This window comes from Oryctolagus cuniculus, chromosome 6 (genome assembly GCF_964237555.1).
Source record: "Oryctolagus cuniculus chromosome 6, mOryCun1.1, whole genome shotgun sequence".
Taxonomy (NCBI): Eukaryota; Metazoa; Chordata; class Mammalia; order Lagomorpha; family Leporidae; genus Oryctolagus; species Oryctolagus cuniculus.
In genome coordinates, this window is record NC_091437.1 from 27,340,430 (window position 1) to 27,363,695 (window position 23,266).

At 65.4% G+C, this 23,266-nt stretch overlaps 1 protein-coding gene across 4 annotated transcripts in view; it reads left to right on the forward strand.

Moving 5' to 3' along the window:
- The window catches only part of CXXC5 (CXXC finger protein 5), a 29,264-nt gene extending 6,579 nt beyond the window's left edge, over window positions 1–22,685 (forward strand). For 2 of the 4 annotated variants that reach the window (XM_051843436.2, XM_051843437.2), the window contains exons 2-3: window positions 19,354–20,434; window positions 21,642–22,685. In XM_051843436.2, coding sequence (XP_051699396.1) covers window positions 19,508–20,434; window positions 21,642–21,686 — 972 coding nt within the window. In that variant the 5' untranslated portion in view covers window positions 19,354–19,507 and the 3' untranslated portion in view covers window positions 21,687–22,685. Of the gene's footprint in view, window positions 1–15,861; window positions 16,050–19,353; window positions 20,435–21,641 lie in introns of those variants that run through there. The other 2 variants (XM_051843438.2, XM_051843439.2) reach the window with 2 other exon arrangements.
- Window positions 22,686–23,266: the final 581 nt, after the last annotated feature.

Genomic DNA, 23,266 nt, shown 5'->3' on the forward strand with positions numbered 1-23,266 from the left:
GGCCTCCCTCCCCTCAGGATCCCCTGTCGCTGCTGCCTTCTGTGACCTGTGCCACTCACTGGCCTGGGCTCTTTAATATTTCATGGCCCTCCAAGCCGGCCCCCTGCCCCAGCCCACACGGCCCCCTTTGTCTGCCTGCCACCCCCCCGCCCCCCGCATCCCTGTCACTGAATTACTGACCCAGAGGCTGCCTCTGCCTCCCCCCTGCCGCCCCCCCCCCCCGCTGTGCCTGCCCCTGGCGCTGGCGCTGGCCTGTCCCTCGGCCCTCCTGACCGGCTGCCCCCACCCCCACTCGCGACACCTTCTGTCTCCGCAGGGTCCTCTCCCCTCCTGACATCCCTGCCCTTGTCTTCCATATCCCTCCCTGCCCTCCCGCCCCCAGGGCCCACCCCTCCCTGCCCGTCCCGCAGCTGTGCCGGCCGGCCAGCGTGAGAGCTGCTTGTATTTATTTTTCTGTTTGTTTGGGAAGAGGGCAGCTCTGGGCCCTGGCTGCTGTGCTCTGCTGAGAGCGGCGGCGGGCAGGCTGCCGCGCTGGCCTCCCAGGAATGCGGCCGGGACGCCCCGCGCTATATTTACTCCCTTCCAGCTGCCGGCCCCAGCAGGGCAGAGCCAGGCCTGCCCGGTGGCCCCGGGGGAGCCCTGGACCCACCCTCCCCTGTCTGGCAGACCCCACATGGCCCTTGGACCCACTGCTCCCTCCCTTGCCCGTGACCCGCCCCCCCCACCTCAAACCAGCCGGGCCTCCCACAGGAGTGCTTGGGTACCACGCCAGTGAGGGCAGCACGTGTGGGTGCGGGGGGCCTGGGCCATGTGGGGCAGCCCCCGTCGGACCCTGCACCCCCACCCCGGGGCCTAGCCCAGGCCCGTAATCCCATGGCCACAACTATGCAAAGCATGTTTCTGCCCTCTCCCCTCGGGCCTGGCCCCTGCTCTTGCCACAGCCCCCTGGGCTCTGCTGTGGCCCCTGGCAAGGGCAGGGCGGGGTGGGGGCCCGAGCCGGCTTGAGCTGCGGGGCTCCCTGCGTCGCCAGCCCTGCCAGGCCCCTCAGCCAGCCTCGAGTACTTGGGCGTGCACTCGCACACCTGCATGTGTGCAGCAGGACTCCTTCCCCATGAATACCTGCTGGATGGCACCTTCCTTGGAGGCAGGGCCGTGCCTCCTGTCATTGAGTCCCTCATTCATCAGATGGTTAGAGGGGGTTTTTGAGCCCGCTCCTTGCCAGCTTTGTAGTGGGATGTGGCAGCGGCTCCTTCCTGTACCCCAGTGCCTGGCACCGCGTCTGGTTTGGAGAGCTGTAGCTGCTGCTGTCCTCGGTGGCTGCCTCTGACTGTTCCCGGCGGCAGCGACGATGGCCAGCCTGCCCTAAGCCCTCGCTGTGCACGGCCTGCTGGCCCAGCGGCTCGGGTGCCTTCACATCCCCGCATGCAGATGAGGAAACCGAGGCTGGAGCACTGGGTCCCGGCCGTCCGCAGGCTCTGCACTGTCCACACTGCCTGACGCTCATAAGGGACTCTCCAAACTCTGGCTGCGCATGGCTCTGGCTGCTTGCCCCTTTGAGGTCCCCTTAACCCCTAGCAATGAGCCTGGGAATAGGCTGCTTGAACAAAGAAATGAATGAATGAATGAATGAATGAACGCACAGATGCCTGTAGGTCTGAGCCCTGGGTACAAGGGAGGGGGGGGGAAGCCGCGGTGAGAGCCGCACTGGTGGACAGACGTGGCAGTGAAGTTAAGGGAACAGGCTAAGAGGCCGCTGGGGCTCAGTCTTTCCATCCATCAGATGGGCTTGGGAGCCTTCGCCATGGCTGGCTGCCAGCTGGCCTGGGAGGGACCGGGACTGTGGCGGAAAGGAGGAAGCAGTGGGTGGCGAAGACAGGAAGATGAAGCGCGGAGCTTGGCTTGGAACCTGAGAAGCAGGGAGGCCAGCCCTGACCTGATGCCTGCCCCCGCTCCGAGCCGCGGGGTGGGGGGTGCAGGTTCCCGAACCCCCCAGCCACCCCTTCGTGTGCTGGTGTGGGCTGACTTCCTCACATCTGCCGGCTCAGTGGCCTCGCCCCCGGGCCTACACCAGCTCCTCCCCAGGCCCGTAGCCCACCCCCACCCCCAGCTTCTAGTTAGTTCCTGTTGACACCTATGGAGGAGACCCAGCCAGCTCATCCTCCCCACTGCTCGACCCACCTCTCCCAAAGCCTGATGGGAGACTGGCTACCTGGGCCCAGGGAGGGCAGTAGGGGCAGGCCCAGCTCCTTCTCCTTGGGAGCCCAGGTCTTGGTACTCTAGGATTTTTTGGTACTGGACTCTTGCGTCCGAATGCTTAGAGTAAGGGGGATTCTTGACCCGTGCCCAGGCCGGGCTTCCCTGAGATCACAGAGCATGGTGCCCTCAGGAGACATCAGCCCACACCTGGACCCCGTGGGGTTCTGCCTGCAGCCTGCTCTTCCCCCGAGAGCTAGCCCAGGAAGGGGCAGCGAGGGGCGCGGCCCAGGAGGGGTCCTCGCGCTGCTGCTCCGCCCACCTGCTACCCACGCTTCCCCAGGCAGCAGCGTGAGGAGGAAATGCAGGCTGTTGCTTCCAGCGACAGCCGGCAGGGCCGGGCGGCTTCCCAGCTCCTCCTCTGACTCACGGCCGCCTGCAGCTCCCCCTCCCCTGGGGGCCTCAGCAGCCCCATCTGTGCAATGGGGAGAGGAGCCTTTGTCCCACAGGCCGTGTCACAGACACAGTGCAATGGGCATCTTTCTTAAGGCCATGGTGGGCTGGGGGTTGGGAGGGAGGTCCAGAGGGGCCACCGAACACCCCCGGAAGGCTGGGCTTGCTTCCGGGGCAGAAAGCGGCGGGCGGCGACTGGAGAGGTAGACAGACCTGCAGTGTGGCTCTCTCTGGAAGAGCCTGGACTGGGAGCATGGACGTCCCAGGGGCCTCAGCTGGGGCGGGGGCGTCCTTGGCTGCAGGAGTGGTTGGGGTGTGCTCTGGTCCAAGGGGTGACTCTGGAGGCAGGAATGAGGGTGGGGGGCGGTGGGAGGAGGCCAGCGGAGGAGAAGCCCAGCTGCTCTCTGTGAGCCAGCGAGCCAGCGTTTCCTCTGCTGCTCTCCTGGGAGGGAGCCGGGACGAGCAGGAAGCAGGGCAGTGGGGGGCCAGCGGCCCCAGGGCCGGTCTGAGAAATCCCAGGCCTGGCAGCTGGTGGGTGTGCCCCTCACTTTCGGGAGGGCTGGAACACACCCCCTCCCCTCTCTGTGGTGGGGGCTAGGGCTGCCAGGAGGGGCTGGGCCATGGTCCAGGATTCAGCCTTCCCCAGGGGCCCCGGGTGCCCTCCACCCTGTCCTAAGCTGCCGCCGCGGGGGTGGCAGATGCTGTTTCATCAGCCTCGGCGAGTGGGAGGCCTCCGGAAAGTCCTCCTGGGAGGTTCCGGGGGGCAGCGGGGGCGTGGGCAGCTGCTGCCCAGCCGGGGCTGGCTCACAGCGGCCCCCGAGGACCCCCAGCCTGCAGTCACAGGGATCCGGCGTGATGCCTCTAGACCCTCCTGCCCTCCCCCCCGCCCCCCACTGCCCACCGAGCGTCTCGGCTCTGGCCCCCTCTCATCCCTGGCTGCGCCTGCAGGGCCCCCCGGGAAGGCAGGGGAGGAGGCACAGCACGCTCAGAACAGCGGGTGCCCATGCAGCCAAGTATATGTGCGAGCTGTCAGAGACAGACAGGCATGTGGGGAATTTGGTGCATGTGGGGCTAGGGGAGGCAGCCGGGTGGGCAGGCGGGCAGGGCGGGCTGGAGGGGGCTGCCTCCCGGCCTGCTGGACCCTGCAGAGCCATGGCTCCTCCCTGGACCTGCGCGGCCAGGGGAGCGGGACTGATCCCGCCAGGGCTCTGGTGACAGAGCTGACACTGGGGAAGGGACGCCCTGTCAGCCGGAGCCAGGCAGGAATCCTGGTTGTGCCTGACTGTGGCCTCCAGGAAATAGCAGCTGTCATGCCTCCTCCAGCCTGGCACAACGTGTTTCCTGGCCAGGGTCCGGCCTGGGCAGATTGGAGGAGCCTGGTATTGCCCGGTCTGGGCGAGGAAGAGGCAGGATGAAGAAGGCCATGTTTATAGGCCTGCAGGCACCCCAGGGCCGCGGGCAAGGACCTCAGCCCCCCACCCCTGCCAGTCACCTCTGTAGTCCACTTGTCCCTGGTGCCTGTGGGGCTGGGCAGGCGCAGAGCTGTGGTGTGTGAGTTTTCATGAACTGCGAGCGCGTGGGGGGGCGGGTACTGTGTCCCGCCCCGGGGTCACACAGCAGACTCCCCACCTTCCTTCTCCCCTCTGTGGGTGGGGCCAGAGGGCGCTGGTGAACACTGGGGGATTGCTGGTTTGGGGGGGCCTATATTTAGTCTTACAGAGCCCAGGGGGCCCTGGGAGCAGCTGTTGGGGGGGTGCATAGACAGAGGCCTGGAGCTGCATTTAGCCTGGACAGAAATATCCTCCCCCCACTCACCCACCCACCCACTGGCTGGGCGGCCAGGCTGCGGGCTCGTCCCCTGAGGGGCAGCTTGCCTGGGCCTGGCGGCGGCGGGACAGGCAAGATGACCCGATAGGCTTTTCCCAGCTCAGGTTTCGATGAAACAGGAACCGGAGCCGCGGCCAGGGCCGCGGGGGCCAGGGCCGCCGGAGCCTGGGGGGCCGGGACTGCCTCCCCCGCCTCCCCCACGGCTCCCCATGCTGCAGCCCTGGCTTCTCTGAGGCCTGGGGAAGCAGCAGGTTATTTATCAAGCCAGCCTCCCCGCTGCGGCTGCCCGCGCCTCCACCCCCCACCTCTTGCGCTGGCGGCCATGAGCCCAGCAGAGCAGGGTGAGCTGGGCGGGCGGGTGGCGGGATTAGCTCAGGAGACGTGAGTCACCCCGGCCCCGGCAGCCCGCGAGGCCCTGCGGCCTGGCAGGCGGCGCACACACTCACGCACCCCCTACGCACACAGCCAGGGGCACGCGCTGTGGACCGACCCAGTGGCTCACAGCACACATGGTTCCACCCAACTGCACATGCACAGCTGACACACACGGGGCACACCCGGCCACGTAACGGCCCTGCACACGTGACGCCCACATGGGCACTCCAGAAGCACACTCGCTCCCATGCACATACATGTGCACACACGTGCCTGCACACTGGCCTCTGCCTAGGTGAAGGGACACGCACAGATGCACCAGTCAGACATGGGCGTGTCCCCTCCCCTGCCTCATGGGCCCACACACTGCACTTGTGTGTCCGCTGCACCTGCTGCAGGCGCAGGGCCCGGCCTGAACATGGGGCACACACTCGGCACACCTCATGTGCTTGGCACTCTGCTCACCCGAATGCCCCTCTTTAGGCCGTCACCGAAGAGCCCTGGCCTTCAGCCCGGTGGCGTCAGCTCTGTGAGGCGGGGCTGGACAGGTGACAGTTTCCCCAGCACTGAGGCAGCCCAGACGTCCTTGGCGTGCAAGTGGTAAAGCCACCTGCCCTCCAGTGTGGGGGTAGCTGGGGGAGGGCTGCAGAGGGCCAGGGAGAGGAAAGGCTGGAGAAGGAAAACTGTGGAAAATCGATTTCCCAGGAGTGCAGGGTAGCCGGCGGGGGGTCGAGTCTTGGAGGGTGTGTGTGTGTGTGAGTGTGTGTGTGTGTGTGTGTGAGAGAGAGAGAGAGAGAGACCGTGTTCGAGGGTCTGCCTGCTCACCCTGCCACCCCTTATTCTGTTTCCTTGGTTCCCAAAGCTTCATTATCCAGTGTCACCTACCCCTACCTCGCGGCCCCAGGCTTAGAATCCAGCCATAGCCCTGGTTCTTGGTCTGTAGCCCGCACAGGTGTGAAACCGTTCTAAGTACAAGGAGGGCCTGTGCAGCTAGGGTGGAGGAACGCCCAGGCTGGGTACCTTGGGGGTCACGGCCGCATTCCAGGTGCTGAGAAAGACCCCAGGAACAGCTGTGGACACAGCCACCCAACACCCAGGCTGCAGGCTCTCTGTGCGTGGGATGGAGAGAGCCCAGCAGGAGCTGTAAGGACTCAAAGCAAGCAAGCTCCCACCCCCTTACCCCGCAGCAGCCCCAGGGCCGGGCCACCCTCCGTGCCCCCCCCCCCCGCCCCGTAATCAAGAAGGGGACAGGGACTCAGGCATCCTGAGAAGAGTGAGCAGTGGGGGCCAGTCAGGAAGGCTGGGTGCCCTCCGAGCCCACGGCCACTGGAGTTGGGCGGGCCTGGGCCCATGCCTGGCTCGGCGTCTCGCTGTTGCGTAATTACGAGCCAGTCTGCAAACCTCTGCCCTCACTTTTGTCACCTGTGAAATTGGTATGAGCCTCGCCTGCGTCTCAGAGCTGCAGGACCTGAAGTGGATGGTGAGGCGTGCCCTCGCTAGCACTTGCTGCGTGCACCTGGCCCTCCAGGTGAGGCCCGCTCCCTGTGTCCCCCTCGCACCTGCCCTGCTCCTTGGTTAGGTGGGCTTCTCAGGCGCCTGTGCTTTGGCATGGAGTAAAGAGACTGAGGGCTGGGCTCAGGGCTCGGGGTGGGTTGGACCCAGGGCAGAAATTGCTGGGGACTTCACAGTATGGGAGGACCCAGAGAGTCGCAAAGCTTCCCCTGTTCCCCGCCGCCAGTAGTCACAGCAAGACCACAAGTCAGGCTGGAGCCGGGGACTTCCGACTGGCGAGTAGGGCCTTGGCAGGGTGGCGATGGTGAGGGGCTTGGCACATGTCTGTGTGGCAGGGCTGCTGGGCCATGTGGGTTCTGGGAAGGACTAACAGAGTGGGCAGGCAGAGAGGAAAGACTGGTGGGAAGTGTAGGTGGCTTCCTGTGGCCAGAGGAGGCGGTGCGAGCCTGGCCTGCGTGTGACCTTCAGATCATACCGTGTGCTCGGCGCCCTGTGGTGGTGGTGGGTGCTCTGGCCAGGGACACTGAGGCGTGAGAGAAGGGCTCAAAGGCAGAAGTGGTGGAATCGGGGCCACAGCTGGGTCATCCCACCCCGCCGGCCTGATGGTGACAGTGAAAGCAACATCACAGCTCTGCTTGCTGAGTCCCTACTATGCGCTGGCCCTGCACCGAGAGCTTCACCTGTGTCCTCCGCGGGGCCCTGGCGACGCTGGGGCCGCTGCCATCTGCATTTCACAGACTGGCCCGTGGGCTCAGCGAGATCCAGCAGCTTTTCTGAGGTCACCCAGGCCAGAGCCTGCAGAGCTGGGAGAGGGCCCTGGCGCCCCCACTTACTGTTACCCTGAGTGTGCTCCCGGTGGGGCCAGCCCCTCAACTGCCCTGGGCCCACCGATGTTGGATGCCAAGGGCCTTGGCACTGAGGACCCCTCAGGCCTGGGGAGGGTGAGCCCTGCTGGTTGTGGCTTCCGGAGGGGGCAGGGCACGCCCTGGGGAGCAGGTTGCTGCCCCTAGGGGTTGCAGGCAAGTTGTGGGGAACTCCATTGCTGGGCTTGTGAGAGACACGTGGGGGCCGGGCTGGGGTGACACACTTCCCCTGGCCCCCACCTTCCTGGGGGCTCCTTTTCTCCCCTGCCGGGGAGCCCTGCAGGGAGTAGTTACAAAAGTCCCTCGTAGGGACGCTTCCTCCCAGGGCACAGGGGCGGCTGCAGCGACCCCCTCCTCTCACCAGAGTGCGGCTTTGCCAAAGACAGCCCCAGCCGCCACTGGCGGGGTCGGGCCAGCAGGTCACCGGGCCAGGCTGGCTCAGCTGAGGTTTGGCTCCACCTCAGTTCAGCACCCCTGTCCGCCCTCAGCCGGCCCCTGCGCACAGATAGGTGAGGGAGCCTGGCCACTGTGTCCCCATCTCCCCCCCGCCCCGCCGGGCCCGGGCGGGCAAGCAGGGCTCCCTGGATTTCAGCCTCCACTGTTGACAGCTCAGGTGACCTTGGCCAGTCGCTGCCTCACTCAGCCCCAAGCCCTCAGCTGGGAAATGGGACAACCACGCTGCCCGCCCTGGTCTGCTGTGAGGGTACAACAAGGTGGTGCGGACAGAGCGGGAGACGGGGCCCCTCCCCCCACGCTGTCCTCATGGCTCCTGCGCCCCCGGCCTGGGGCTTGAGGATGCCGGGAAGGAGACGGTGCCAGTCTGCTGGCTCAGCCGGCTTGGCCGCTGACCTTCAGAGCACCCAGGCTGTCAAGGCCGCCCGCCTGCCTGGCGGGTGGCGGGCGGGGGGAGCGCCAGGCAGCTCCTCGCCTGCTGCTGCCCACCCCTGCTCCCCTCTCCTCTCCTCTCTGCGCCTGTGTGCGAGCTAATTAATCTCAGCCCCGTTGGGAAATTAGAACGCCGCAGCCACGGCCTCCTCCGCCTTGCAGCGCCTGTGCGGCTCCCGGGCCATGCCAGGCCCCGCTGTGGTCAGGGGCACCGGCGTGGGGGTGGGGGGCAGGATGGGGGCTCCCTGAGCACCGCACCTCCTGGCCAAAGGGCTCCGGCCTGTCGGCCGCCTCCCTACCCAGGCTACACGCAGAAGGGGCCAGGCAACAGGAAGCCTCAGGGACCTGCACGCCCAGGGCCCTCGCTGACTGGTCCCCGGGCTGGTAGGGTCATCCTCACCCCACTCTCTGCCCATGGTGGGGTCCCCTTGCCTGCCCAGCTCGGGCTGACGGAGACAGATGTAATTATGGAATTTTGCTTGGGAAATTAATTTGAAAAAGTTAATTAATTGGCGGTTCCGGAGGTGGCAGGCTCCACGCCCGGCCGGACTTGCTGACGTCAGTGCTGACCCACGCTGTAGACGTGTGGCTTTCCCGGGCCAGCTGGGGGGCCCTGGGACAGGTAGATGGACAGACAGGGAGGAGCGAGAGGGGCCCAGCCACTGTTGGTGCGTTCCCCAAGCTGTCCCTTGACCCCAGCGTCCCCAGCCTAGACCACGGAACCTGTTCCTAAGGTGCCTGAGCCATGTTGCTGGACCTGCCGAGAGCAGCCGTGACTTGCAGGGTGGGGCAGGGGGCGTGTATGAGGCTGTCTCTTCTCCAGAGTGAGCAGGTAGCTGTAGAATCCCACAGGCAGCCCCTCCCAGGTGAGGCTGGTGGGGGCCTTAGACTTGACTCTGTCCCCTAAGGCCATGCGGCCAACCCCTTCCACACTGCCCACATACCATTTTGCCCCCTGGCCCCCAACATGTGGTGCCTACGTGTGCATGCAGGGGGACTCCCGCCCCCGACCCGAGCCTCGGGAAGACCCAGCTGGGATATGTAGGGACCCTCCCCACCTCCTGGGGCCCCATGGGGCCCCTGACCACAGCCTCACGTGAACCAAGTCCTAGTTTCTGGAGGAGCACGGGGGCATTGGTGCAGTCTCTGTCCAGACCTGGGTGGCAGAGGGGGTCAGGGCTGGGGCAGGGGGCAACCCAGCCTGGGACAGATCAGGGAAACTGGCCAGTGAAGTAAGAGAACGCGGGCTCTTGGGAGCCCTGGGCCTGGGTTCCCCGGAGCTGCGTGGCCTCGGGCAGCTCTGAGCCCCGCTTTCCTTCTGTGGAAAGGTGAGATGATCCCAGGTGCAGTCAGAGGGTTGTGGTGGCCTGCAGCGAGGGAGCCCAAACCAGTGAGTGAGGTCCAGGTGCGGGAGCCGGGACCGTACTAGGGCTGGGGCACGAGCCGGTGGGCGGGCTTGGGAGGGGAGCCTGGTCGTTCTGATGGGCCGCAGCAGCTGAATGACTGCAGAGGAGCTGGTGTTTACGAGGCCTGACTCGGGCGCCAGTCCACCCGGGGTCCACCCTGGGATCTGTTGGGTGCATCCCACGTGGCTGTCGTGGCCTGTATGTAGTTCTGGGCTTCTTCCAGGCCTGGCCCCCACTCTTGGGTTTAAATGGACTACAGCCTCACCCTGAGCATCGTGTGTGGGCTGGCTAGGGGTCAGAGGAGCAGCAGCTTCCTCTGCCCGCCTTCCCTCCTCCAGGAAGCCCTCCATGGGACCGCCCTCAGCAGGTTGGCCCACCTGAGAACACCGGGCTCCTGCTCAGGTGCAACCCATGTTCCAGGGGACACACAGATGCGTCTCACCTGTGCAGGACCCCGAGGGTGGGGTCTGTGGTCTCCTCTCTGTACCCTGGCGCCCAGCACAGGTAGTCGGCAGGGTGGGGGGAGGTGGCGCAGGTGTTGGATTTTACAGGTGGGTCAGGTGAGACCTGTGAGGACACTGCTCCAACAAGGTCACACAGCCTGCTGGGAGTGACTGCAGACTGGAGCGCTGTGCCCCTGGAGGGCTGGGGAGTGAGGGCGCTGGCTGGGGGCACCTCTGCCTGCCTTGGGGGGGAGGGGCTGCCGTGCGCAGAAGCAGGCGCTCCCTGCGTGTTCGCCATCGCCATCGTCACTATTACTCAGGCGCCCGGGGCCCCGCGGCTGGGCTGGGCCTGGGCACAAAGCTCTGGTCTGCAGCCCCTAATTACGGGCTCCGAGCAGCAGGCCTGGCTTGTATTTTGCTGCAGGGTCCCACCTGCCCACGGCTTCCCCAGCCCCCTCCCCGCTGCTGCTGTGCCGAGCTGCTGCCCCCTGCCCAGGCTCAGGTAGGGGGCCTGGCCCCAGGCGCGGCCTCCCCAAATTTCCCTCCGCCTCCCAGACCTCCGGGGCCATGAATCATTTATGAGGCAAAAATGAAACCAATTAAGGACAAACTTTGAAAGCCTCTAATTGCTGCGCCTGGTGGCACCGAGGAAGGAGGGGAGGCAGGCCTGCTCCCGCCGAGCCGCCTCGGCCCAGGCCTTCCCGGCCTGCCACGGACGTGCCTGTGCGGCTCCGGCGGCCGTGGCTGCCGCCCCGGCGCCCGCCCGGGTCCCAGGCCGACTAATTAGGCCCGACTCCCTCCCCACGCCGCCCGCTGCCCGCTCCAGGCCCGAGGTGATGGCGGCTGTTCCTGCCCTTCTGGGGCCTGTGCCCCAGAGCTGGCCGCGTTTCTCGGGGCGGGAGCCAGCTCTGCCCGCCTGGCTTAACCCAGACGAGCCCGGGCCGCCCTGTCCCTGAGCCGAGGGGCCGAGGCCCCGGCGCTGGCCCCCATGGGGGTGTGGGTGTGGGTGTGGGTAGGTGCTGGGGCTCCAGGCTCGGATAGCCTTGTTCAGTCTCAGGAGGCGGTGCCTGTCCACTCGGCCGCCGCAGTGGAGGGCTGGGGCTCTGGGACGAGGGGACCCGCGGTGGAGATCTTGAATGGTGCTGCAGGAGCCAACTCCTCTCGGCCTCCCTTGAGCCGAGTCCTTGGCCTCAGTTTCCCCGTGTGTAACCTAGCAGGACTGGCTGGTTGTCTCCTGAATTCGGCGTTCTGAGGGCTAGGCTTTATGTGTGCCCCTCCTGTCCAGTGGGGACTGGGGGAGGGGCAGCGTGCCGCCCAGCAGGCCTGCCTCGCTGTCCTGCACCCCGGGTGCCGGTGACCGCCCGCTAGCTGCGCTGAGGGCCAGGCGGGCCCTGGGCACTCAGGCACGCTGTTTGCTGAAACCGAATTTCCGTGCTTGTGTTTTTCCATAATTATGTTAGCAGGTGGGATTTTTCCTCGGGGAAGCGGTTTGAGGGGAGTGCCACGGCCGTCCCCGCCCGCTCTGAGCGTGAGCTCACACTCTGCCCGCAGCCCCGCTGTAATGATTTTTTAATTATGCAGCCAGTGCTCGGAATTGCTAATCCACCCCCAGCCCAGCATGCCTCCCGTAGCTCACACCCAGCCCCGAGCTGGCGTCCCCCGGAGTTCCGGCCCCAGCTCTGAGCCCCTCACAGAGATCCGCAGACGGTGGACCAGACAGGCCTGGGTGCCTCCTCTGTCTGCAAGCTACAGGCCCTGGGGGCGTGGCTCTTGTCCCCCACCTTCCCCCGGCCTCCACCAGGACAGGTGTGGCTCTGGGAGGGAGAGAGGGCAGTGCTGAGTGCCCACCCCTGAGCAGTGCGGCCACACCCATGTCAGGAACGTGAGCCCCTCTCCAGCCTTGTGTGACCCCCAAGGACACACGCACACAAGCACAATCTTTGTCCCTGTCACACCCACATTCACACTTTGCTTTCCTTCTGCACACACAGTCTGCCACACAGCTCAGCTACACGCGCACAATGGCCAGCTCTGTGTGTCTCTCACACACACCGCCACACCTGAAGGCCCAGGCACCCCCTGGAGACCCCACTGCCGCCCCCTGTGCCCTGCAGTGCCCCCCCTCCCACCCCCTACTGGGAAGCACTCCTGGCTCCCTCCTGGTGGGGGGCTGCCTGTGGCTGTGCTGCCTGAGCCGCCATCGACCCTGGCCTGGGGGAGGTGGGGGGGTTCTGTGCGGCGCGGCCGCGGCGCGGTGGCGGCGGCGGCTCCTCTCCAGGCGCCCAGCTGTGGCATCTGTCAAGGTCAGATAGCGACTCCGGAACCAGCCGGCTCGGCCCCACGGCCCCTCTCGCCTCATTATTTTTGTGTTCCGGGGCTGTGGCGACACCTCCCTCCCTCCCCCGCAGCCTCCCGCCTCTTGCCTGCCTCCCCCACGCCTCTGCAGGGAGGGCCTGCGGTCTGGGGGCTTTTGTTTTCCAGTTTTTCCACGCTCTGGCCAGGCAGGCGGGTAGACGCTGGCCAGAGCTGTTGGACCTTGAACGGCAGACAAGACAGGTGCCTCCCTCCTGGCTGGGATGGCTTCTCCGCTGGTGCAGCCCAAGTTGCTTTCTCAGAGGGACAAAAGTGAACCTGGGTGGAGCCCAGCCCCCACCACGTCCCCCCGCCCCCCCCTGCCCCGCACCTGCGGGCAGCTTCCTGTTTCCATAGGGGCCCTAGCACCTGGCACCAGTTCTGTGTGCAACAGCCCCATCCCAGGCTCAGGCCTCTCGGCCCTGACTCAGCTCACAAGTGCACACACAAACACCGGGGCTCACACAGCCTAGCCTAGGCAGGCTGGGAAACGCAGACAAGACCCCACCACATCATCTGCTCTACTTGGGCCCTGCGGGAGGCCACACAAAGACCCGCACCTGCGCTGTGCTGTGTATCCATCCACGCCCCACTCCACTCGGGGACATCTGAGACTGGACACGGCCACTTGGGCGCACCTGCAGCCTGTTGTGTGCACAGCCTGCAGTTGTCCGACGTGCCTCCGAAGTGGACGCACACAGATGCACTTGTACCTGCCGCTGATCTTGACCACACACACTCGGACCCAGGCCCCAGATTTCCTGAAGGGTTGTCGTTCAAGGGGCTCCTGTCCACTGAAATGCTGGGGAGTGAGCTTGAGGCCTCTGCTTCATGAGCCCCGAGTTTGGGACAAAGTTGCTTGCAAGTGGTGGTTTAGACAGAGGGCCTGTCCTGGCCCCCTGGCCAGGCTCACTGTGCACACCACCCTGGCCCAAGAACACCAGGATAAAGCGGGTGGGGCTTCCAGGTGGGTAGTGATGGTCTTGGTGGCTGCTGGTGAGGAGGCAGGGTCCCTCTTTCCACCTCCAGCCCCTAATTAGGGTGTGTGGGTTTTGGGGGAGTGGGATGTGGGTGGACTCCAGGCCCCCCAGGGTCTCTGGGGTAGCCCTGACCATCCACTCGCTTCCTCCTCCAGCTGTGGACTGCTGTGACTGCCCCCAGTAGGAGAGAGGTAGCTCGAGGCTTCGTGGTGGCTGGGCCCCCACCCCCCAGGAAACTCAAAACCCTGGGCCGGCCGCGGGTGGCGGGTTAGGGCAGGCACAAAGAGGGCCTCTGTGCAGCCCGGCCTGGCTGCCCACAGGATTCTGGGGGAGGAGGCAGGAGCCGGTTTCCGTCCCGTTCTGCTTCCTGCGGAGGCCGCCGGAATGCCCGGAGCTCTGGCCCGTCCAGCCCACCCGCAGCCCCTTCCTCTGTGTTCTCCTGGGCCTTGGGGTGCAGCTCAGACTTGTCAGCAACGTGGCCCTAACGGGATTTGCCCGGATCCTGAGAGCCACCCTCAGGGCCCACGGGAAACCTAGGGGTTCTCGCAGGCTGAGAGCTGGACGGGGCCTCATTGTCCGGCCATGGCCCCCCTATGTGCCTCGGAGCCAACGTTGGAGAGCGAGGCCCAGGAGCCATGCAGACTTGGGTTCAAATCCTGGCTGTGCCACTTGCTGACCTTATGGCCTTAAGCAGGGGGCTTGATCTCCCTGGGTCTTAGTTGTCCTACTGGGAAATGGGGCTGCTGTTAGATACGGGGTTGTAGAGAGAATCTGAGGAGTAAATGCATAGGTGCAGAACAGCGCATGGCAGAGTGAGTGTGAGCGCAGGTACAGTATCCTCCGTGGAAATGGGCGGGGAGGCCTGGGTGCCCTGCGAGCCACATCGCTGGAGGTGTGCGCACCTCCCAGTCCTCCTCCTGGGACTTGGGGGAGCAGAGGGTCAGCACCTGCGATTGTTGCTTCTGCCACTCCCTTTCCTTCCCCGCGGGGCCCCCTGGCTCGGGACCCTGCGGCTTGGGGTGAGGAGTAAGAACTGGTTAAGAGGTGGGACTCAGCTGTTGAAGGGCTTGGTGGAGTCAGCAGTCGGGGAGTGGCAGGACCGACCCAGGTCCTCGCCGTGTGGGGCGTGTGCTCCCCTCTGCCCACTGCTGGGCCCATGTGTTTCTGAGCAGCTTTTCCCGGCCTGTCCCCTGGTGCTGCCCGCCAGGAGGGGAGGCCCTAGGTCCCTGGACTCCGATCGCAGCTGCTTCTCCGTGACAGCCCCTGCCTGGGGATGAGGCTCCGTGCGTGTAGGCTGCGGTCCGCATGGTGCCACGTGGTGGGGGGAACCGGCTCAGAGGCCTATGCCAGGGTCACTAAATGAGAAGGGGCCTCCTGGTCCCCTGGCTCTTCCGGGGGTGACGGCTGGCCTGTGGAGGTGCCTGCGAGGGAGGCCCTGTCTGTATCTGCTGCGTCCCGGGTTCCCCAGCTCACAGCATCCCTCCTGCCAGGGCCTCTGTCCCCTGCTCCAGCTGATTCTGGGATCCCTGTAAGGGGGCGCTTTTCCACCGCTCATGTCTGAGCGGCTCTCTCAGCGCTCAGGGCAGCCACAGGGTGGTGCCTGCCCTGGGAGACAGTGGGGGTGCGGCCCCCCATTCTGTCCTTGTCAGTGTGCCTTGGGGGGGACCACAGTGATGCTGAGGGCATGTCTGGCCCCAGGCTGGTCAGTGGGCAGTGTCTGTGTGTCCTGCTGTGGCTGGTCGCGCCCTGTGCTCCAGCGGGGGCTGCATCCCGCCAGTGTGCAGCTCCCTGGGCCCCAGCGGGGGGTTTTCCCCTTTCTGGAAACTCCCCGGGCTGAGTCATGGAAATCAGAGAGGCAGGCCCCCCGCCCCCATCCCTTCAGTCTGTGTGTCCATCCTCCTCCTGCAGAGACCAAGGTGGCGGCAGCAGGGAGGGCCACAGGCAGAGCAGGGTGCTCTGAGCCAGCTCCCCCAAAACAGCGGGGGCTCCTGCAGGCCAGTGCTTGGGGTCCTGAGTGCCGCCTCCTCCAGGACCTTCCGCCCCCTGCAGGTGGCTCTGAGCGAAGCCCTTCCGGCCAGCAGGGAGCGGGGAAGGGGCGAGCTCTGCCCTCTGTAGCAGTTGCACAACTCTGAACTTAGTGAAAATCACCGAGCTACACACCGAAAAGGGGGTGGGGTTTATGGTATGTAAACTGTACCTCAATAGAACCATAGACACAAGCCTGCCCCGTGGAGACCTCCCAGCCCCACACCCACTCCCCCAGCTCCCTCCAGGAAGACTGCCCCCCCATGCCCCACTGTGTCTCCCTGCGGCTCGAAGTCCTCAGTGGTTTGGGTGAACCCAGCCCCACGCCCTGTACTCCCAGGAGGCAGCACCGCAGGACACGGTGCTGTCCTAGGGGTCCAGGGCAGGGGGCTGTGCACAGGCAGTGTCTGAGCTCCCATGTACGTGTGTGTGAGCAGACAGCACAGCCCCCGCCCAGGAGCTCCGCCCCACCCCCGGCCCCCCGGCCCCAACTACCATCTGGCCTGGGTTTGGGATACAGCTCTGCTGGGGGTGAGGCGAAGGCTTTTCTGGGGCTGAAGATGGAGTGAGGGCACTGCCACCACCTCGGTGACCTCATTGCCAGCTGACATTGTGATGTCACCGGCCCAGTATTCCAGTTTCCCGCCTAGCCATCTCTGAGCTCCCAAGGAGGGGGCACTCCCCGGGGTGTGTGACGGCTCACCCCTTGACCACCACGGAGAGGTGACAAACCTGGTAACCGTCCTGGGAGGTGGGGACAACCTTGGGGGTAGCTGGTGGCCTTGCCCTGGCCACTTTATCAATTGCCTCTGTAGAACAAAGCCTGTCAGAGCAGGGTGACTAGGCCCTGGGCTCTGGGTTCAAGTTCTACACCTCCAGGGCACCCGCTGCTTGAGCTCAGGCTGAGAGCTTGAACCTCACTGAGCCTTGGTTCCCTCAGCTTTGAAGCGGGTTAGTAGTTCCCATCTTCTAGGGTTCTGTAAGGCAAAGCAGGAAGAGCACAGGGCCTGGGACACAGTAGGTGCTCATTAAATCTGGCTGATCAGTTAGGGAACCTGAGTGTCAACGTTGGTGCTGGGGGCAGCGAGTGGCCACCCTGCTCTTCCCAGCTTGGTGTTTTGCTCGGGCCCTGAGGCCAGGAGTACCTGGCCTTGGGCAGCGCGTGGAGGGTCTCTCTGGTCTCGCCTCCCCTGGGCCTGTCCAGCTGCCTCTCCTTGGTCTCGGGCCTCTGCGAGCCTGGTCACCTGGGTCCCTGCCCTCCGTCCTGCCCACCCCGCCCCATCCCCAGCTCTCCAGTTTTCTAGCTCTGTCTTGGGACTCTCTTCTCCCCAGCACCTGTCTCCGTTCTGTCCCCATGCCCCCCCAGCTCCCCATGACTTGCTCCCCTGCCCCTGGGCTCTGTCCCCGCCCGTCAGTCCCTGGTCCCAGCTCCCGGCCGCCCGGCTCCTGCGCGGACAAAGGGGTCCTTTGTGGGCTGGCCGCGCTGGCGGGGCGGCGGGGCGCTGGCTCCGCATTGCTGATGAAACGAGGCCCTTTGTTGTCCCTCCTCAGGCGCAGTATTTCTTTTTGGGGGCTGGATGCGTTCCTGGCAGGGCCGATGATGGATGCGCCCGCCGCGCCCGCCTGCCCGCCAGCTTTCCCTCCCGCTCCTTCCCGCTCCGCTTCAACGCGGCCCCGGCTCCTCCCCTGCTGCCTGGGCACTGCCAGCCCCTTCCTGGCCCGGGAGGGGTCGCCGGGTGCCCTGCAGTGGGAGGCTGCGTCTGGGAGAGCGACCCCTCCGTGTTCTCCCCTTCTATGAGTAGGGCAGCTGGGATACCCTGGGACCAGGGTGGCAGCTTTTCCCCAGGGGCTGGGGGAGCTGAGCCAGGTACAGGGGCGGGTTTGGAGCAAGTTTGGGGAGCAGGCTCGGAGGACAGGCTGCTGGTGTCTGCCCACGCTGCATCGGGGGGCGGCGTTACCTCTGTGGGCCACATGCACGCGGCTTCAGCTTTTGTGGCTGACAGACCAGCGTTCTGCCTGCGACACCTGTTCAGTGACATATCACGTCCTCTGGACGCAAGCTCAGCATGTCCCAGGGCTGGGGAGGACGGGGGTGGGTAGCGCCCGAGGCGGGGCAGAAAAGTAGAAGGTGAGAGACGCCAAGAGAGGGCCAGGCATAAAGAGGCCCGGAGGTTGGGTCCCCACCGAGGGAGACAAAAGCAGAGAGAAGCGCGCGCGCTGGCCCTGACGCAGGCCGCCTGTGCTGGAGGGAGCTGACTTCTAATTGACCTGCCCGCCCCGCACGCAGAGCCAGGCCCCGGAGCTGGGAGGAGGGCAGGAGCGAGCAGAGCGCGAGCAGCGCTAATGCAGCTATCGATTTCTGCACCCGCCAGCAGGCCGCAGAGGCGGGGACGCACACTGCTCCGGCCCGGCCTGCAGCCCACCGGCACCTGCCACCCTTGCCCGGGGCTGCGGGCTGTGGTCCAGGGGCAGGAGCTGGAGGAGACCACTGGGTGGTTTCTGGCCCTGATGTCACCAGCCCTGGTCCCCCACACCTGACCAGGGCCACGGATGCCTGCAGGGGTCACCAGTCTCTGAGGAGAGTGGCTGCAGAGCCAGCTTGGGCTTGGCCTTGAGGCAGTGGGACAAAGCAGGGCTCTCCTTGGGCAAGCACAGTCCCAACGCCCCCGGCCCATCCTGGACACCGCCTGGTGGGCGCTGCCGCTGGTCCAGCCCTTGCTCCCCACCACCTGGCATCCCGGGAAGGAGCTCTAAGGGGGCCGTACCTGCTGCTAAGGGCACGGGAGCGGCCCCCGGAGGCAGAGCCGTCACCTCCTCACGCGCGCCCCTTGCGGCCAGCCGTGAGCAGTCCTCATGGGGCGAGAGCCCTGCCTGCTCGGTGCAGGGTGTCCCGGTTTCCCCTTTGGTAGATGCAGAGGGGTGGGCTCACCGGCGTCTGGACCGGCAGGGCCCTAGCCCTGGAGGCTGGTGAGGTCATCTGGGGACAGGGATGCAGTTTGGCGCCCTGGAGCTCAGGGCGGGACAGGGTCCGCCAGATGTGCGCCTCCCCCTTGAGCCGCCAGCTGCTCAGGGCTGGGCCCACCGCCACCCTCTGCTTCCCTCCCTCCCGGTGGGTGCTGGGCCACAGCAGACTAGGAAGGGGCCGGGACGGACAAGACCCTGCTCCGTCTCCACCAGTTCCTCTCAGCCCCGGCAGCTGGCTGCTCAAGTGCCTTGGCCTTGAGGCCTGCGCAGAGCGGGCCTTGTCCTGGGAAGCAGCATCTTGGAAATGCGGAGGGGCCCAAGGTCAGGCTCCCGCCTGCCCTCGTTCCTTTGGGGATCCCCTCCTGCTGAGAGCAGCCCGGCCAGTTCCCTGGGTTCTCACTGGGACCTCGGCCTGCTCCCGGCCTCTGGGAGCCAGGCTGCAGCACAGCAGTGACCCACGTAGAGGCGAGTGGGGAGCTGAGGAGGCGTGTGCCGGGCGGTGTGTGCCCCGGTGCATCCGCCCACCTTTGGGGAAGGCTTGTTCCCAGGCCCGGTGCTGCCGCCCAGATGCTTCTTGAAATAAGGGTCCTGGGCCCTCTTGTCAAACCCCTGGTGAACAGAGGCACACTTGGTCCCTTCTGCAGGACGTGTCAGAGCCTTGAAATGGTGGTGTGTGTTGGAAATCTAATGAGGCTCCGGAGGCACTTCCCAGGCCCTGTGCTTTCCACATTCAGCACTTCTGAGATGGGTCGGGGAGGGAAGTGGAGGTGACGTGGTCACCCTGAGGTTCATGAGCACTGCAGCTCCCTGCCACCCCAGTGCAGGAAGGGTCGCCCGCCTGCCTCAGGCCACTGGCACGCCCGAGAGAGCCGGCTGAGCCTCCACGGGGCTCTGTAAAGCAGGACTGCCAGCCGCCGCTCCATAGGAGCCTCGTGAGCCTGAACAGAGACGGGAGCTGTAGGAGCTTCGCTGCCGGGGTTAACGCACACCGAGTCAGGCCGCGGGTGCGTCGGGCGGGGGCGGGGGCGAGGGAGGAGTGTGCGCCCCCCTGACCCGTGTCCTCTTGTCCCGACAGAGTGAAGACGCTTCCCCGTGGCCGCCTGCCATGTGCCGCCCGGAGCAGTGAGGCCCAGCCGGCGTCTGTTGTGGGCGGCAGGGCCAGTGCTCGTCCGTGAACCCCGGCAGTTGGCAGGCTCCCCCGGCAGCGGGGTCCGGGCCTCGGCCCCACCATGTCGAGCCTGGGCAGTGGCTCCCAGGATGCCGGCGGCAGTGGCGGCAGTGGCGGCAGCAGCGGCAGCAGCAGCAGCACTGGTGGCGGCAGCAGTGGCTCCAAGGCAGGAGCGGCAGACAAGAGCGCGCCCGCGGCCACGGCCACCCCGGCCTCGGTGGCCGACGACGCCCCGCCCCCGGAGCGCCGGAACAAGAGCGGCATCATCAGCGAACCCCTCAACAAGAGCCTGCGCCGCTCGCGCCCGCTCTCCCACTACTCCTCCTTCGGCGGCAGTGGGGGCAGCAGCATGATGGGCGGGGAGGCTGCCGAGAAGGCGGCCGCAGCTGCGACCGCTGCCTCCCTGTTGGCCAACGGGCACGACCTGGCAGCGGCCATGGCGCTGGACAAAAGCAACCCTACCTCAAAGCACAAAAGCGGTGCTGTGGCCAGCCTGCTGAGCAAGGCCGAGCGGGCCACGGAGCTGGCGGCCGAGGGACAGCTGACGCTGCAGCAGTTTGCGCAGTCCACGGAGATGCTGAAGCGCGTCGTGCAGGAGCACCTGCCGCTCATGAGCGAGGCGGGCGCCGGCCTGCCTGACATGGAGGCCGTGGCTGGGGCCGAAGCCCTCAATGGCCAGTCCGACTTCCCCTACCTGGGCGCCTTCCCCATCAACCCGGGCCTCTTCATCATGACCCCGGCTGGCGTGTTCCTGGCTGAGAGCGCGCTGCACATGGCCGGCCTGGCCGAGTACCCCATGCAGGGAGAGCTGGCCTCCGCCATCAGCTCGGGCAAGAAGAAGCGGAAACGCTGCGGCATGTGTGCGCCCTGCCGGCGGCGCATCAACTGCGAGCAGTGCAGCAGTTGTAGGAACCGAAAGACTGGCCATCAGATTTGCAAATTCAGAAAATGTGAGGAACTCAAAAAGAAGCCTTCCGCTGCTCTGGAGGTAACGGCGCCTTAGCGGGAGGTGTGTGGGCTCTTGCGTCAGTCTGGCAGTCCAAACCCACCCCCGGCTCCCAGCCCCTCCTTTCCTACCTAGCTGGGCAAGCGTCTCGGGGGTGCCTGGCCAGCCCCCTGGGGCCCGGGTCTGACTTTGAGACACCAGTTCACTGCTTCCAAGTCAGCCACATCCTGAGACCCCACCAGGCTGTAGATTGCACAGCAAAGGCCCAGCCCAACATCACCTGCTCAGCTCTGGGGTCCCGAGCCGGGCACTGAGTCTGACTCGCACACGTGACCTAAGGTTCTGGGACTCGCCCCAACCCGGCGTGGGGTCCAGTGCTGTCTCATGGACCCTGTGGCCTTGAGACTCAGCCCTGCACTTGCCTCCCTGGAGCCCAGCCTCTCCCCTGAGCTCCCCCACAGGCAGAGCTGGCTGCTCAGGCCCAGGAGAGCCCTAGTTGCCAGATTTGGGGAACCTGGTGTCGGGGTGGCCGGAAGCCTGGGGCCCAGGCAAGGGCCTGTCCGCTGCAGAACTGGCTTAGAGGAGGCGCAGGGGCTCCCGTTGAGCTTTCTCTCCACCCTGTGGTAGGGCGTGTTCCTGTGCCCCCAGACGTGGCAACCTTGCTGGCGTGCCAGGCCTGGCACAAAGCGTCTTTTCAGCCTGCTGTCCCTGCTCCTGTCCCCGCCCCTCTGCAAGTGGGCTTGACGCAAATGTCCAGAATGGCTGGGAAAGGCCTGTGGCATCCCAGCCACGGCCACCCCTCCTGGCCACCCCCACAGGCTGGCCCCTAGACCTCCTGCCTGCACACAAGATGCCCCCTTCTGTCCGCTGTAGACACTCAAACCTGCCCGGGACACGGCCTCCTGTGTAGACAGCACCCGTGAGGACCGCCAGATACCACCCCGCCCCTACCCCGGCTCCATCCATCCACCCGGCACCATCTCGCCTAGCGTGAGACACGCTCCCGTGTGCGTGTCCAGTGCGCGCGTCACAGAGAGTCACTCGGCCCCCAGGTGCAGCCCAGCCACCCCACCTGGCGCTGGCTGCCTTTGGACCAGGGGAGGGGCTCTTCCCGTCTGCGAGGAGGGCCCCAGGGCGGCCAGGAGGCCAGGAGCTCCGCAGAGTGGCCGCACCCCTCCAGCCGCGAGGCCGCGCGCGGACCCTGACTGAACTCTCTCCTTGTTTTTGTCTCCCGCCCCTCCCCCGCCAGAAGGTGATGCTTCCGACGGGAGCCGCCTTCCGGTGGTTTCAGTGACGCGGCGGGACCCCAAAGCTGCCCTCTGCGTGCAATGTCACTGCTCGTGTGGTCTCCGGCAAGGGATTCGGGCGAAGACAAACGGACGCACCCGTCTTTAGAACCAAAAATATTCTCTCACAGATTTCATTCCTGTTTTTATATATATATTTTTTGTTGTCGTTTTAACATCTCCACGTCCCTAGTATAAAAAAGAGAAAGAAAAGAAAAAAAATTAACTGCTTTTTCAGAAGAGCAACAACAAAAAAAAAGAGGTAAAGATGAATCTATAAAATCCCGAGACTTCCTGGGCAAAGAACGGACAATCAGTTTCCTCCCTGTGTCGATGTCATGTTGTCTGTGCAGCAAATGCCGTTTTGTGTAGAGAATGTACATTTTCTGTAACCTTTTGAAATCTAGTTACTAATAAGCACTACTGTAATTTAGCACAGTTTAACTCCACCCTCATTTAAACTTCCTTTGATTCTTTCCGACCATGAAATACTGCATAGTTTGCCTGGAGACTCCACTCACGTTCATAAAGAGAAGGTCGATGGCACCGTGTAGCCGCCCTCGGTCTCCACCCGTGCGGGCAGCGCCGCAGCACCGCCGCCGCCTGCGAGGAGCTCCGGGGAGGGGGGGAGGGCGCGCCCCCCACCCCACCCCGGGCCCGGGCTGTGCTGCACCCACGGTCCCCAGACGGGGCTCCCCCACGGCGGCAGTGGTGATTCTGACAAGCTGAAAGTCCTCTTGGTTTGTGCATTGCGACTGGGGGAGCCCGCGTCTCTACTTCTGATCCCGGCTACTTCCCTTAGAGAAAATAATTTTTTTTTTTTTTAAATCTGGCCTTGCTGATGGCGGCAGAAGAAAGGGCTTCTTGGCGTGGTCCCTGCCGGTGGGGGTGGGTGCCCAGGGGGCCCCTGCCCGTGGCCAGCTTCCTGCTGATGAACATGCTGTTTGTATTGTTTTAGGAAACCAGGCTGTTTTGTGAATAAAACGAATGCATGTTTGTGTCACGAAGCGCTGCTGCTCCTTGCGTCCTGCGTCCTGCAGCTCCCAGGGGCCGGCTCAGGGGCTGGGGCTGGGGAGGGGTCGGTGGGACCACTCTGAGGGGAAGGTGGTGGCCCAGGCACTGAGAGTGGGGGTCCCTTAGGGACAAGCGGCCTCAGGATCCACGAGAGCAGAGTGGCCGGGCCCCAGCTGCCCCACCTGCCGGCTTGCACCTGGGGGTCACCGCCCACCTGCATTCACTGGAATTCCTCAGGCCTGACCAGCGGGAAGCGGGGGCGGGGCCCAAGCTGCCTGTCAGGCTCTCGTTTTTCCCCTGACCTGGCTGGATCTGGGTCCCCCCACAACCTCTGATGTGGCAACCCCCTGGCGGTGCCCAGGGCACACACACACTCACACCCTCCTCCACGTGGCCTCTTCCCTGGGGGTGTCCTTGCCCTTGGCTGTCCCCAACTCCAGAGGGTTTACTGGTGCAAGGCTGTCTGGGACCTCAGAAGGCACATGCCTGGGGAAGTCCCCACACAGCCACGCGGTGGATGGAGGCTGTACGCCCAGGCCAGCCTGAAGGAGGAGGCCCGTCCACCCACGGCGGG